At 44.6% G+C, this 14,138-nt stretch overlaps 1 protein-coding gene across 2 annotated transcripts; it reads right to left on the reverse strand.

Annotated features, from left to right (window-relative positions):
- Nucleotides 1-425: 425 nt before the first annotated feature.
- Nucleotides 426-5,402, reverse strand: LOC116374876 (uncharacterized). Of its 2 annotated transcripts, none has more exons than XM_031831057.1 (6): nucleotides 2,329-5,402; nucleotides 2,073-2,203; nucleotides 1,652-1,841; nucleotides 1,431-1,555; nucleotides 1,189-1,275; nucleotides 426-1,085 (listed from the first exon to the last, which is right to left on the reverse strand). In XM_031831057.1, the coding sequence occupies exons 1-6, from the start codon at nucleotides 2,720-2,722 to the stop codon at nucleotides 543-545; spliced, it is 1,470 nt and encodes a 489-aa protein (XP_031686917.1). In that variant the 5' UTR covers nucleotides 2,723-5,402; the 3' UTR covers nucleotides 426-542. The 2 variants fall into 2 exon arrangements, with proteins under 2 accessions (XP_031686917.1, XP_031686916.1); XM_031831056.1 differs by having other exon boundaries at nucleotides 2,073-2,221; nucleotides 2,329-5,401.
- Between the last annotated feature and the right edge of the window lie 8,736 nt (nucleotides 5,403-14,138).

The raw sequence follows: 14,138 nt of genomic DNA on the forward strand, positions 1-14,138 counted from the left end.
GGAAACCCACCAGTAACAAAGCATCTTCAGGTGGCTCAGATATGTGGTGACAGGAGGACTCTATTTGATGCATGTGTAACAAAGGTAATTAGGCCCTGAGTTTGTGAGGTGTTATTAAAATGCTAAACAGTTTAAGGGCTGGATAACATGACGATCTAAACCTCATCAGGATGTGGGAGGGAAGGACAGAGGGAGAAAATAGAACACGTCTGATTTGTATTCGCTGTGGGTGAATGTTATTTCATACATTACAGAATGCAATATGCTTATGGATCATTATTGTCCAAATGAACTCTATGCTGATATATTCACTCTCCCCTACCTGTAGTAGTTTGATTGTTCCCTTGGCAGTAATATTTATTATTTTTGGTGAATTCAAACAAATAGGTCTAATCTAAACATGCTGTGTCACATATCAACAGTAGTGGAAATTTGCTGCAGAAAATATGCTTTATTAATTGATCAAAGTTTAGCTTTTGCTACATTGAAATGTTCATTAGGCCTATTGGCTCTTCAGAGATGCAGAGGCAGCTCGGTCTCCATCAGTCAAAAAGTGCTGCAATCTCCAGCAGCATTGCATCCTCACTGGCATTATCAGTAGCAGGGGTAGCGGAGGCAGCCATATCCTTCAGCTCATCTTCATCTTCATTCTCAGCGATGAGGTCTTCCAGGCTGGTCTCACTGATGGATTTCTTCATAGAGGTGTCTGTTAGGGTGGAGATCAAATCTTTAGCAGAGTCATCCTTCACATCCTCATCAGTAGTGATCATGTCCTTAGTGCTCTCAGGGGTCAGTGCCATGTCAAGAGTGGAGGTCTGGGTAATGGAGTCTGACGTGTGAAGATCTATCATGGTCTCCGATGAGACCATTGAGATCGGGCTCTGAGAGGTAGAAGTGGTCCGTGTGTCTGTGTTCATATCTGATGTCTGTGTTTCCATCTGCGCATGTGTCAAAGTGTTGGTAGAGGATGGCGTTCTCTCTGTCCTAGTTGCCATAGACGAGGTGGTCAGAGGGACTCCGGGTAGCTGCCACTCCAGCGGGAAGATGGCCTTGTTCCGAGCCAGGGAAAACTGAGAGAGGGAGCTCTACCCGGAGGAAAAGGGTGGTTAGGTTGAGGTCAGAGGGGAAATTGTCTAGATGTTTGAATCTCTGTCTGTCCGTATAGTAATTTAGGTTTCAGTAACTTACGTGGGCACGTGGTAGAGTCAGAGAGTCAGGTCTTATGTTAATTTCCTCCACAGGGGTCTTCACTTGCTGGCGTGTCCTTCGATTTTCCTGCACAACACAATTGTAACACCCAATGATAACACAGCATAATCAGAAAGATATTTTGCTCACAATAAAATACAATACAGCATTTTTGGTTGTCTCACAGTGTTAGGTCTTTGTCCTGAATTAGTTCCCTTGTCTGTTTCTGGTGTTGTACTTACGGGTTCGTGTTCCTGAGAAGATTTCAACAGCTGAACTTCAGTCCTTTCTTTCTCCCTCCCCACCTTTCCATTAATCTTGTCCTTGACCCTTTTGGTTGTAACATCACCTCCAGACAAGTCTGAACCTGTGTAGATTAGACATTTTGATTTTGAAGACACTTTCTTCCAAGTGGAGCCAATCTCATTCTATATCTAATCAGCAGACACCCCATAACACTCACCAGTATCAGATGCATTATCTTTGTCCTGGTCCTTTCTACTCTGTCTGTTCTGAGAGGGACGAGACTTCCTCGGCTTGACTTTCCCACCACAGCAGAAGAGAGTGAACAGCTGCAGGGCCGCCACAGCTGGATGGATGCTCTTCTTCTTCTCTTTCTGCTGGGTCTTCTTTGCTTGCTCCTCAGGGGAGACCTCAGTGTCGCAATCAGTAAGTACATCAGTTAGAAATCTACTGACATTTCAAACTACAATATCAATGTTGAATATACATAGCCAATGAGCTCTAGCTTGATTGGCAACAAATATTATTTCCTAAGTGTGTTTCCATGTCAAAATGTTACCCCATAATAACTAGGGTTAGTGCTGTCAGTGATCCTTGGGCATTGGTTAATACTCATTTATAAGCAAGTTTGGATGTCTTACCGAGTTAGGTCTTTGTTTAATGTCTTTTTCTTTTTCCTGTGTCGTTCTGCATTTGTGGTCCTGAGATTCAATGCTATGTTTCTCTCCCCCAACCTTTCCTTTACTCTTGTCCTTGATCCTTTTCACGTCACCTGCAGAGTAGTCCAAGCCTGTAAGTGAAACATTTCTAAGACACATGACCTGTTTTTTTCCAAGTGAAGCCTAGATAATTGTACAATGTAGCAGCACTAATCAATATACACCTCCTAACACTCACCAGTATCAGAGTCATTATTGTTGTTTGTATAGTTTATCGTTGTTCCCTTTCTCCCATCACCACTCTGGGAGGGATCAAAGGGTGTTTTCTTCACCTTGACGCAGTTCAGCAGTGTAAACAGCTGAAGAAAGGTCAGGGCTTGAGGGATCCTCTTCTCCTTGGGTTTATCTTTATGTTCCTGTGTCTCCTTTGGTTTCTCCCTATGGGATACCTCAGGGACAGGGTCACTTAGTCTCTGACCCATGTCACGACAAGGTAGTGTACTGTTGTAATCAATCAAATCAGTTGTAGGTTGAGAGATCGTTCGAATGTAGCTAATGCGCTCTACCTGAGCTTGTCTGACCGTTTTAATGTGGTCTGAGATTATGACATAAGTGTGTTTCCGTGGCAACATGTTACCTCATAATGTTCCCTTATAACAACTAGAGCTCCATCCCTGGTAAAGGGGCATTGTGACATCATCAAGTTAGTTACCTATCCACATATGCACCCAGAACACTGGAACAGCCTATTTCTATAGACCTAGTCTGCCTGTATGTCAGTATGTCTGGCTGTCTGTACAGATTTAGGATATTAATTTGATCACTCTTTTGTTTCTGAGACTTGTACTGCAGAACAAGAAATGCAAACTTGTATTACAAAAGGCTTTGTAATTTTGTAATTTCCATTTTCCATTTCCAGTTTTGCCCAAATAAACAATGTATCAAAGCCTACAAAAAGAATCTCCATTAATTATAATCCACATAATATTTCACATTTCCTGTTACTGCAGAATTATTATCCTGCTGTTGCAAACTGGATCAAATTAAGTTCCTATAACTGTATGTCTGTCTCTCTCTTTCCTTCTCTCTACCTCTCTCTCTCTGCCTGTACTCATATTCAACCTCTGCCTTCACCCTATTGCAGCAGTTGATTTTCTCATAATTTGCCTGCATCATGTTGCAAGGAGAGAGTGGCTGAGCACAAGTCAATCACTCCGCAATGAGTATTATTATACAGTTGATTATCAAGTGCCACATTCAACAGACTACTACTGTTGGCAATCAGAATACATTATTGTTGTAGTCCAAGAGTAGACTCATTGAATACATGCAGCCCAGTGGGCAAGAGTCATGGCAACACGTCTATTCATACGTCCTCTATGTTTGCACTATTAAAAGCAGATTGCCGCCACATGTAGCATTAGAGAGAGCAAGCCTCCCTGGCTCAGCACCTGTTAGTGTCAGCTTTTAAGTGCTACATGTCAGCCTGATAATTACTCTGTGTGTCATCAGCAGAGGTGATTGGTGATAAAAGCTCATACAACATGATAGGCTAACACCTCTGGAGGCACCTGGATGTATCACAGTAGTTTATCCAATTCACTCAGACCACTAACGATAGGTTTGCAGGTATGCACGCACAAACACACACCACATGCACACTCTCACACACGTCACACTCACACACCCTATTGTCACACAGTAATGGTTGGTGTAGGTGGACTGCGGGTCCATGGGTCACGGTTGTTAACCTGACAAGAGGCGACATCAGGCAGGCTGTCATAAAGGCGGAGAGAGATAGAGACCTGTGACACTGCGCATACTAATGGTAACTAAATTATTCATCTGTAGCACGGCATCATTCAACAGCAGCGCTGCTAGCTAACGGCCTGGTTTATATCAGTCAGGGATGAGAGGCCTTATCTACATCACAGCAACTCTAACCAACGGCCTGAGTGATGCTAAATGCTAGACAGTGGAAAAGAGAGGGATCATGGACAATAGAAAATAAACAGACTGCAGCTAGCTGAATGTAATGGGGAGCAGATATGGAAGAGGATGTTCTACAGTGCAGTAGCACCAGTCTCTGTCTGTTGCCAGCACTACTGGTAGAGGTGATACACGCTCTCTCTTTATGGTGGTCCATGTTAATGCCCTGCTTAGCAGTGTTATGTGCTATACAGCATAGTGTATGGCTGTGTAAAAGCCGTATGTTAATGACCTGTGAAGGAGCAGTATTGACGAGCTGCGTTAAAGCAGTAAGACCATGAGATGGTGTGTTTTATATCCCATGGGATGTGGGACCTGAAGTAAAAGGCAATGTCTTGCCTTGATATAACGATACAGAAAAAAGCATGGAAGAAAAAATACATTTCCATTGGCCTCCTTAGCTGGGATGAGATAACAGAGAAATCATCACTGTGTGGCAGGTGGAGCATAAAGAAGCCCCAAATGGCCATGTAGAAATCTTAATCTGTGGTGGACAGGACAGTGGTAGAGCTCATGGAGGTACCCAGACAGCAGAGCTGATGTAAAGAATGTGGTGTCATACAACGAGATGCAACACTACAACAATGGTACTCTAATTCATCAATGTTTTGTGAAGAGGAAAGTAGTGCTCTCTCCATTCGACATACAACACACACACACAGAGAAAGACAGTTCATCTGCCCGTCGTCTGGTGGTCGACTACATAGAGATCCTATTAAATTACTAAAGGGGCTATGTCATAATCACTCAAAGTTATAGAATGGAGTGATAATGGCAGCTATTTTCGTTAGAAAGAAATCCAAACCAGTCTATTTGGAATGAATGGCAGTAGAGTGATGCATTTCCTGTTTTTACTTCTGCAAGAAAATAAAAGGCATGAGAAATATCAGAAATTGTGTAATTTAAATCAAATCAAATGACATTTTAGGTCAAGTTTTTGGTCACATACAAGTGGCTAGCAGATGTTAAATGCGAGTGTAGCGAAATGCTTGTGCTAGTTCCGACAGTGCAGTAATATCTAACAAGTAATCTAACAATATCACCAACAACTACCTAATACACACAAATCTAAAGGGATGGAATATGACTATGTAATTATAAATATATGGATGAGCGATGGCTGAGCGGCAGAGGCAGTATAGACATATGAGATGATAATAGAAGATATGTAAACATTATTAAATTGTTTAAAGTGACTGGTGATCCATTTTTTAATGTGGCCATTGATTTGAGTCTCTATGTTAGCAGCAGCCTCTCTGAGTCAGTGAACACTGTTCAGCAGTCTGATGGCCATGAGATAGAAGCTGTTTGTCAGTCTCTTGGTCCCAGCTTTGATCCACCTGTACTGACCTCGCCTTCTTGATGATAGCGTGGTGAACAGGCAGTGGCTCGGGTGGTTGCTGTCCTTGAATTTTTGGGGCATTCCTGTGACATCGAGTGCTGTAGGTGTCCTGGAGGGCAGGCAGTTTGCCCCCGGTAATGTGTTGTGCAGACCGCACCATCCTCTGGAGAGCCTTGCGATTGAGGGCGCTGTAGATTCAGTACCAGGCGGTGATACAACTCGACAGGATGCTCTCAATTGGGCATCTGTAAAAGTTTGACTGGGTGTTAGGTGACAAGCCAAATTTGTTCAGCCTCCTGAGGTTGAATAGGCACCACATTGTCTGTGTGGGTGGACCATTTCAGGTTGTCTGTGATGTATACGCCTAGGAACTTAAAACCTTCCACCTTCTCCACTACTGTCCCTTCAATGTGAATAGGGGTATGCTCCCTCTGCTGTTTCCTGAAGTCCACGATCATCTCCTTTGCTTTGTTGAGTGAGAGGTAGTTCTCCTGACACCACACTCCGAGTGCCCTCACCTCCTCCCTGTAGGCTGTCTCGTCGTTGTTGGTAATCAAGCCCACTACTGTTGTGTCATCTCCAAACTTGATGATTGAGTTGGAGGCATGCATGGCCACACAGTTGTGAGTGAACAGGGAGTACAGGAGGGGGCTGAGCACGCACTCTTTTGGGGCCCCAGTGTTGAGGGTCAGCTAAGTGGAGGTGCATTTATTTATTTTTTTCACCTTTATTTAACCAGGTAGGCTAGTTGAGAACAAGTTCTCATTTGCAACTGCGACCTGGCCAAGATAAAGCGTAGCAATTCGACAGATACAACAACACAGTTGGAATATACAGTTGGAATAAACAAAACATACAGTCAATAATACAGTATAACAAAAGAAAACAAAAAGTCTATATACAGTGAGTGCAAATGAGGTAAGTTAAGGAAATAAATAGGCCATGGTGGTGAAGTAATTACAATATAGCAATTAAACACTGGAATGGTAGATCGGCAGAAGATGAATGTGCAGGTAGAGATACTGGGGTGCAAAGGAGAAAAATAAATAAATAAATACCAGTATGAGGAAGAGGTAGGTAGATAGATGGGCTGTTTACAGATGGGCTATGTACAGGTGCAGTGATCTGTAAGCTTCTCTGACAGCTGGTGCTTAAAGCTAGTGAGGGAGATGTGAGTCTCCAGCTTCAGAGATTTTTGCAATTCGTTCCAGTCATGGGCAGCAGAGAACTGGAAGGAAGACGACCAAATGAAGAATTGGCTTTGGGGGTGACCAGTGAGATATGCCTGCTAGAGAGCGTGCTACGAGTGGGTGCTGCTATGGTGACCAGTGAGCTGAGATAAGGCAGGGCTTTATCTAGCAGAGACTTGTAGATAACCTGTGTAGCCAGTGGGTTTGGCGACGAGTATGAAGCGAGGGCCAACCAACGAGAGCGTACAGGTCGCAATGGTGGGTAGTGTATGGGGCTTTGGTGACAAAACGAATGGCACTGTGATAGACTGTATCCAGTTTGTTGAGTAGAGTGTTGGAGGCTATTTTATAGATGATATCACCGAAGTCGAGGATCGGTAGGATGGTCAATTTTTACGAGGGTATGTTTGGCAGCATGAGTGAAGGATGCTTTGTTGTGATATAGGAAGCCGATTCTAGATTTAATTTTGGATTGGAGATGCTTAATGTGAGTCTGGAAAGAGAGTTTACAGTCTAACCTGACACCCAGGTATTTGTAGTTGTCCACGTATTCTAAGTCAGAGCCGTCCAGAGTAGTGATGCTGGACGGGCGAGCAGGTGCGGGCAGCGATCAATTGAAAAGCATGCATTTAGTTTTACTTGCGTTTAAGAGCAGCTGGAGGCCACGGAAGGAGAGTTGTATGGCATTGAAGCTCGTCTGGAGGTTAGTTAACACAGTGTCCAAGGAGGGGCCAGAAGTATACAGAATGGTGTCGTCTGCGTAGAGGTGGATCAGAGAATCACCAGCAGCAAGAGCAACATCATTGATGTATACAGAAAAGAGAGTCGGCCCGAGAATTGAACCCTGTGCACACCCATAGAGACTGTCAGAGGTCCAGACAACAGGCCCTCCGATTTGACACACTGAACTCAATCAGAGAAGTAGTTGGTAAATCAGGCGAGGCAATCATTTGAGATACCAAGGCTGTCGAGTCTGCCAACAAGAATGTTGTGATTGACAGAGTCGAAAGCCTTGGCCAGGTCGATGAATACGGCTGCACAGTAATGTCTCTTATCGATGGCGGTTATGATGTCGTTTAGAACCTTGAGCGTGGCTGAGGTGCACCCATGACCAGCTCTGAAACCAGATTCCATAGTGGAGAAGGTATGGTGGGATTAGAAATAGTCAGTAATCTGTTTGTTAACTTGGCTTTCGAAGACCTTAGAAAGACAGGGTAGGATAGATATAGGTCTGTAGCAGTTTGGGTCTAGAGTGTCACCCCCTTTGAAGAGGGGGATGACCGCAGCAGCTTTCCAATCTTTGGGAATCTCAGACGATACGAAAGAGAGGTTGAACAGGCTAGTAATAGGGGTTGAAATAATTTTGGCAGATAATTTTAGAAGATTAGATTGTCTAGCCCGGCTGATTTGTAGGGGTCCAGATTTTGCAGCTCTTTCAGAACATCGGCTATCTGGATTTGGGTGAAGGAGAAATGGTGGGGGCTTTGGCGGGTTGCTGTGGAGGGTGCCGGGCAGTTGACCGGGGTAGGGGTAGCCATGTGGAAAGCATGGCCAGCTGTAGAGAAATGCTTATTGAAATTCTCAATTATAGTGGATTTATTGGTGGTGACAATGTTTCCTAGACTCAGAGCAGTGGGCAGCTGGGAGGAGGTGCTCTTATTCTCCATGGACTTTACAGTGTCCCAGAACCTTTTTGAGTTAGTACTACAGGATGCAAATTTCTGTTTGAAAAAGCTTGCCTTAGCTTTTCTAAACTGCCTGTGTATATTTGTTCCTAACTTCCCTGAAAAGTTGCATATCACGGGGGCTATTCGATGCTAATGCAGAACGCCACAGGATGTTTTTGTGCTGGTTAAGGGCAGACAGGTCTGGCGTGAACCAAGGACTATGTCTATTCCTAGTTCTACATTTTTTGAGAGGGGCATGCTTATTTAAGATGGTGAGGAAGGCACTTTTAAAGAATAGCCAGGCATCATCTACTGATGGGATGAGGTCAATGTCATTCCAGGATACCCCGGCCAGGTCGATTAGAAAGGCCTGCTCGCAGAAGTGTTTCAGGGAGCGTTTGACAGTGATGAAGGGTGGTTGTTTGGTCGCAGACCCATTACGGATGCAGGCAATGAGGCAGTGATCGCTGAGATCTTGATTGAAAACAGCAGAGGTGTATTTGGGCAAATTAGTTAGGATGACATCTATGAGGGTGCCCGTGTTTACTGATTTGGGGTTGTACCTGGTAGGTTCATTGATCATTTGTGTGAGATTGAGGGCATCAAGCTTAGTTTGTAGGATGGCCGGGGTGTTAAGCATGTCCCAGTTTAGGTCACCTAGTAGCACGAGCTCAGAAGATAGATGGGCGGCAATCAGTTCACATATAGTATCGAGGGCACAGCTGGGGGCAGAGGGAGGTTTATAGCAAGCGGCAACAGTGAGACTTGTTTCTGGAAAGGTGCATTTTTAGAAGTAGAAGCTCAAATTGTTTGGGTACAGACTTAGAAAATAATACAGAACTCTGCAGGCTATCTTTGTAGTAGATTGCAACATCGCCCCCTTTGGCAGTTCTATCTTGGCGGAAAACGTTATAGTTAGCAATGGAGATTTCAGGGTTTTTGGTGGTTTTCCTAAGCCAGGATTCAGACATGGCTAAGACATCTGGGTTGGCAGAGTGTGCTAGGGCAGTGAATTAAACAAACTTAGGGAGGAGGCTTCTAATGTTAACATGCATGAAACCAAGGCTTCCCCTTTCGGAAAAGCTGACCACGACTCCATTTTGTTGATCCCTGCCTACAGACAGAAACTAAAACAAGAGGCTCTCACGCTGAGGTCTGTCCAACGCTGGTCCGACCAAGCTGACTCCACACTCCAAGACTGCTTCCATCACGTGGACTGGGAGATGTTTCGTATTGCGTCAGATAACAACATTGACGAATACGCTGATTCGGTGTGCGAGTTCATTAGAACGTGCGTTGAAGATGTCGTTCCCATAGCAACGATTAAAACATTCCCTAACCAGAAACCGTGGATTGATGGCAGCATTCGTGTGAAACTGAAAGCGCGAACCACTGCTTTTAATCAGGGCAAGGTGTCTGGTAACATGACCGAATACAAACAGTGCAGCTATTCCCTCCGCAAGGCTATCAAACAAGCTAAGCGCCAGTACAGAGACAAAGTAGAATCTCAATTCAACGGCTCAGACACAAGAGGCATGTGGCAGGGTCTACAGTCAATCACGGACTACAGGAAGAAATCCAGCCCAGTCACGGACCAGGATGTCTTGCTCCCAGGCAGACTAAATAACTTTTTTGCCCGCTTTGAGGACAATACTGTGCCACTGACACGGCCTGCAACGAAAACATGCGGTCTCTCCTTCACTGCAGCCGAGGTGAGTAAGACATTTAAACGTGTTAACCCTCGCAAGGCTGCAGGCCCAGACGGCATCCCCAGCCGCGCCCTCAGAGCATGCGCAGACCAGCTGGCCGGTGTGTTTACGGACATATTCAATCAATCCCTATACCAGTCTGCTGTTCCCACATGCTTCAAGAGGGCCACCATTGTTCCTGTTCCCAAGAAAGCTAAGGTAACTGAGCTAAACGACTACCGCCCCGTAGCACTCACATCCGTCATCATGAAGTGCTTTGAGAGACTAGTCAAGGACCATATCACCTCCACCCTACCTGACACCCTAGACCCACTCCAATTTGCTTACCGCCCAAATAGGTCCACAGACGATGCAATCTCAACCACACTGCACACTGCCCTAACCCATCTGGACAAGAGGAATACCTATGTGAGAATGCTGTTCATCGACTACAGCTCGGCATTCAACACCATAGTACCCTCCAAGCTCGTCATCAAGCTCGAGACCCTGGGTCTCGACCCCGCCCTGTGCAACTGGGTACTGGACTTCCTGACGGGCCGCCCCCAGGTGGTGAGGGTAGGCAACAACATCTCCGCCCCTCTGATCCTCAACACTGGGGCCCCACAAGGGTGCGTTCTGAGCCCTCTCCTGTACTCCCTGTTTACCTACGACTGCGTGGCCACGCACGCCTCCAACTCAATCATCAAGTTTGCGGATGACACAACAGTGGTAGGCTTGATTACCAACAACGACGAGACGGCCTACAGGGAGGAGGTGAGGGCCCTCGGAGTGTGGTGTCAGGAAAATAACCTCACACTCAACGTCAACAAAACTAAGGAGATGATTGTGGACTTCAGGAAACAGCAGAGGGAACACCCCCCTATCCACATCGATGGAACAGTAGTGGAGAGGGTAGCAAGTTTTAAGTTCCTTGGCATACACATCACAGACAAACTGAATTGGTCCACTCACACAGACAGCATCATGAAGAAGGCGCAGCAGCGCCTCTTCAACCTCAGGAGGCTGAAGAAATTCGGCTTGTCACCAAAAGCACTCACAAACTTCTACAGATGCACAATCGAGAGCATCCTGGCGGGGTGTATCACCGCCTGGTATGGCAACTGCACCGCCCTCAACCGTAAGGCTATCCAGAGGGTAGTGAGGTCTGCACAACGCATCACCGGGGGCAAACTACCTGCCCTCCAGGACACCTACACCACCCGATGCTACAGGAAGGCCATAAAGATCATCAAGGACATCAACCACCCGAGCCACTGCCTGTTCACCCCGCTGTCATCCAGAAGGCGAGGTCAGTACAGGTGCATCAAAGCTGGGACCGAGAGACTGAAAAACAGCTTCTATCTCAAGGCCATCAGACTGTTAAACAGCCACCACTAACATTGAGTGGCTGCTGCCAACACACTGTCAATGACACTGACTCAACTCCAGCCACTTTAATAATGGGAATTGATGGGAAATTATGTAAATATATCACTAGCCACTTTAAACAATGCTACCTTATATAATGTTACTTACCCTACATTATTCATCTCATATGCATATGTATATACTGTACTCTATATCATCGACTGCATCCTTATGTAATACATGTATCACTAGCCACTTTAACTATGCCACTTTGTTTACATACTCATCTCATATGTTATACTGTACTCGATATCATCTACTGTATCTTGCCTATGCTGCTTTGTACCATCACTCATTCATATATCCTTATGTACATATTCCTTATCCCCTTACACTGTGTATAAGACAGTAGTTTTTTTGGAATTGTTAGTTAGATTACTCGTTATTACTGCATTGTCGGAACTAGAAGCACAAGCATTTCGCTACACTCGCATTAACATCTGCTAACCATGTGTATGTGACAAATAAAATTTGATTTGATTTGATTTGGCTTTTACGTTTACAGAAGTCAACAAATGAGAGCACCTGGGGGGTGGGAGTGGAGCTAGGCACTGCAGGACCTGGATTAACCTCCACATCACCAGAGGAACAGAGGAGAAGTAGGATATGCGTACGGCTAAAGACTGTACGAACTGGCCATCTAGCACATTCAGAAAAGAGAGTAAAAGGAGCAGGTTCCTAGGCACAATAGCATAGATTAAAGCATAGTGTACAGACAAAGGTAAGGTAGGATGTGAGTACATTGGAGGTAAACCTAGGCATTGAGTAATGGAAGAGAGAGATATAGTCTCTAGAGATGTTTAAACCAGGTGATGTCATCGCATATGTAGGAGGTGGAACAACATGGTTGGTTAAGGCATATTGAGCAGGGCTAGAGGCTCTACAGTGAAATAAGACAGTAATCACTCACCAGGACAGTAATGTACAAGGCATATTGATATTAGAGAGAGGCATGCGTAGCCAAGTGAACATATGGGTCCAGTGAGTGGTTGGGCTGGCTGGGGACACGGCGATTCAGACAGTTAGCAGGCTAACAAGCTAACAGTTAGTAGGCCAGAGCTAAACAAGCTAGCAGCTAGTAGACGCGTCGCGATGGGGGTAAGTCTGTTTTTGCCTCTTCGTGCGTTGACGTCGATGTACCAGTCGTGGAATTAGTAGGGTTCCAAGTAGCTCTAGGTAGCTAGCAGACCGATATTGTAGCCCAGGAGTATGCTTCGGTGGTAGCACAGGAGCCCTGGCCGAGCTAGAATCAAGCTAAATTGGTGCTTGCTCTGGGATGGAAATGCTAGCCAGGAGTAATCATCCGGGATTGCGGTTAGCCAGTTGTGAAGATCCAGATGAAAATGTTCAGTTTGCGGTAGGAATCCGAGGATAAAAATAGCAGGTCCGTTATGCTCTGGTTAGAGTCACGTTGTTCGAACTGGCGAGAGCTTTCCGAGCTGAAGGTTAGCTGATGACCGCTGGAAATGGTTTGCTGACTGATATCTGGTAGTTAGCTGGCTGGCTTCAGTTGAGGGATTTCAAATCCGAAGTAAATATAAATACTTTAGGAAAAAAAAGCAGATCCACGCCACATTGGGTGAGGCGGGTTGCAGGAGAGTATTTAGATGATGAGGTTTAGCAAAATATTTTAAAGGATATGCAACGAAAAATATGTAAAACGATATATACAAGGGACACGACAGGACAAGGACGTCTGATTGCTACACCATCTTGCTACGCCATTTCAGTTTCCTACCTTCACCACCAGGGGGCGACCCGTCATAAAGTCCAGGACCCAATTGCACAGGGAGGGGTTGAGACCAAGGGCCTCTAGCTTAATGATGAGCTTAGAGGGTACTATGGTGTTGAATGCTGAGCTGTAGTCGATTAACAGCATTCTTACATACATAGGTATTCCTCTTGTCCAGATGGGATAGGGCAGTTGTAACCCCAAAATATTGTTGTATAATTATAAATACTGTTTCGGTATAAATAGCCTCTAAAATATATGTAAACAGAGCATAAATGTCAACATTTTTATTTTCTTGGAAATCTGTGTTTGATATTATATTATACAATATCAGTACTTGATGAATTCACAACTTGTCTAAATCCTATCATCAACTAATTTCAGCCAGTGTATAGCTGTGGATTGACTGCATTGTTTAAATAGAATGTTGGCATATTGGCATAATTTGAAAAATTTATGGAATCATTGCAATTAAACTGGCTGGCTATTACAAATTTACAATGCAGATCATTTTTTCAATAATTTTTTTTTACACTATCTTATCACAGCACTGGCAAATCATGTTTGACCAACTCCCTGACCAAAATGGCTGACCCTTTAGACCATCTTAAGAAGGTTCATATCCATTCCAGAGTTCTAATTCCTAATTCTATTTCCAAAGCATCCTGTAGGCTACACAGAACGGGGAAGTTGCCCTGTTTATAGCGAACGTTGCATCATCATCATCTTCATCTAAATGGTGTCACGCGTCATCTTCTGAAGTGTCCCATATGCAGGGAGGGAATGTATCGGCCTATGACCAGTGGTGGAAGAAGTACCCAGTTGTCATACTAAAAGTAAAGATACCTTAATAGAAAATTACTCAAGTGAAAGTCACACGGAAAATACTACTTCAGTAAAATTCTATTTGGTTTTAAATATACTTAAGCACCAAAAGTACATGTAATTGCTCAAATATACCTAACTATCAAAATAAAAGAATTCCTCATGTTAAGCAAACCAGACGGCACAA

The sequence above is a fragment of the Oncorhynchus kisutch genome, linkage group LG8 (genome assembly GCF_002021735.2).
Source record: "Oncorhynchus kisutch isolate 150728-3 linkage group LG8, Okis_V2, whole genome shotgun sequence".
NCBI classification, from domain to species: domain Eukaryota; kingdom Metazoa; phylum Chordata; class Actinopteri; order Salmoniformes; family Salmonidae; genus Oncorhynchus; species Oncorhynchus kisutch.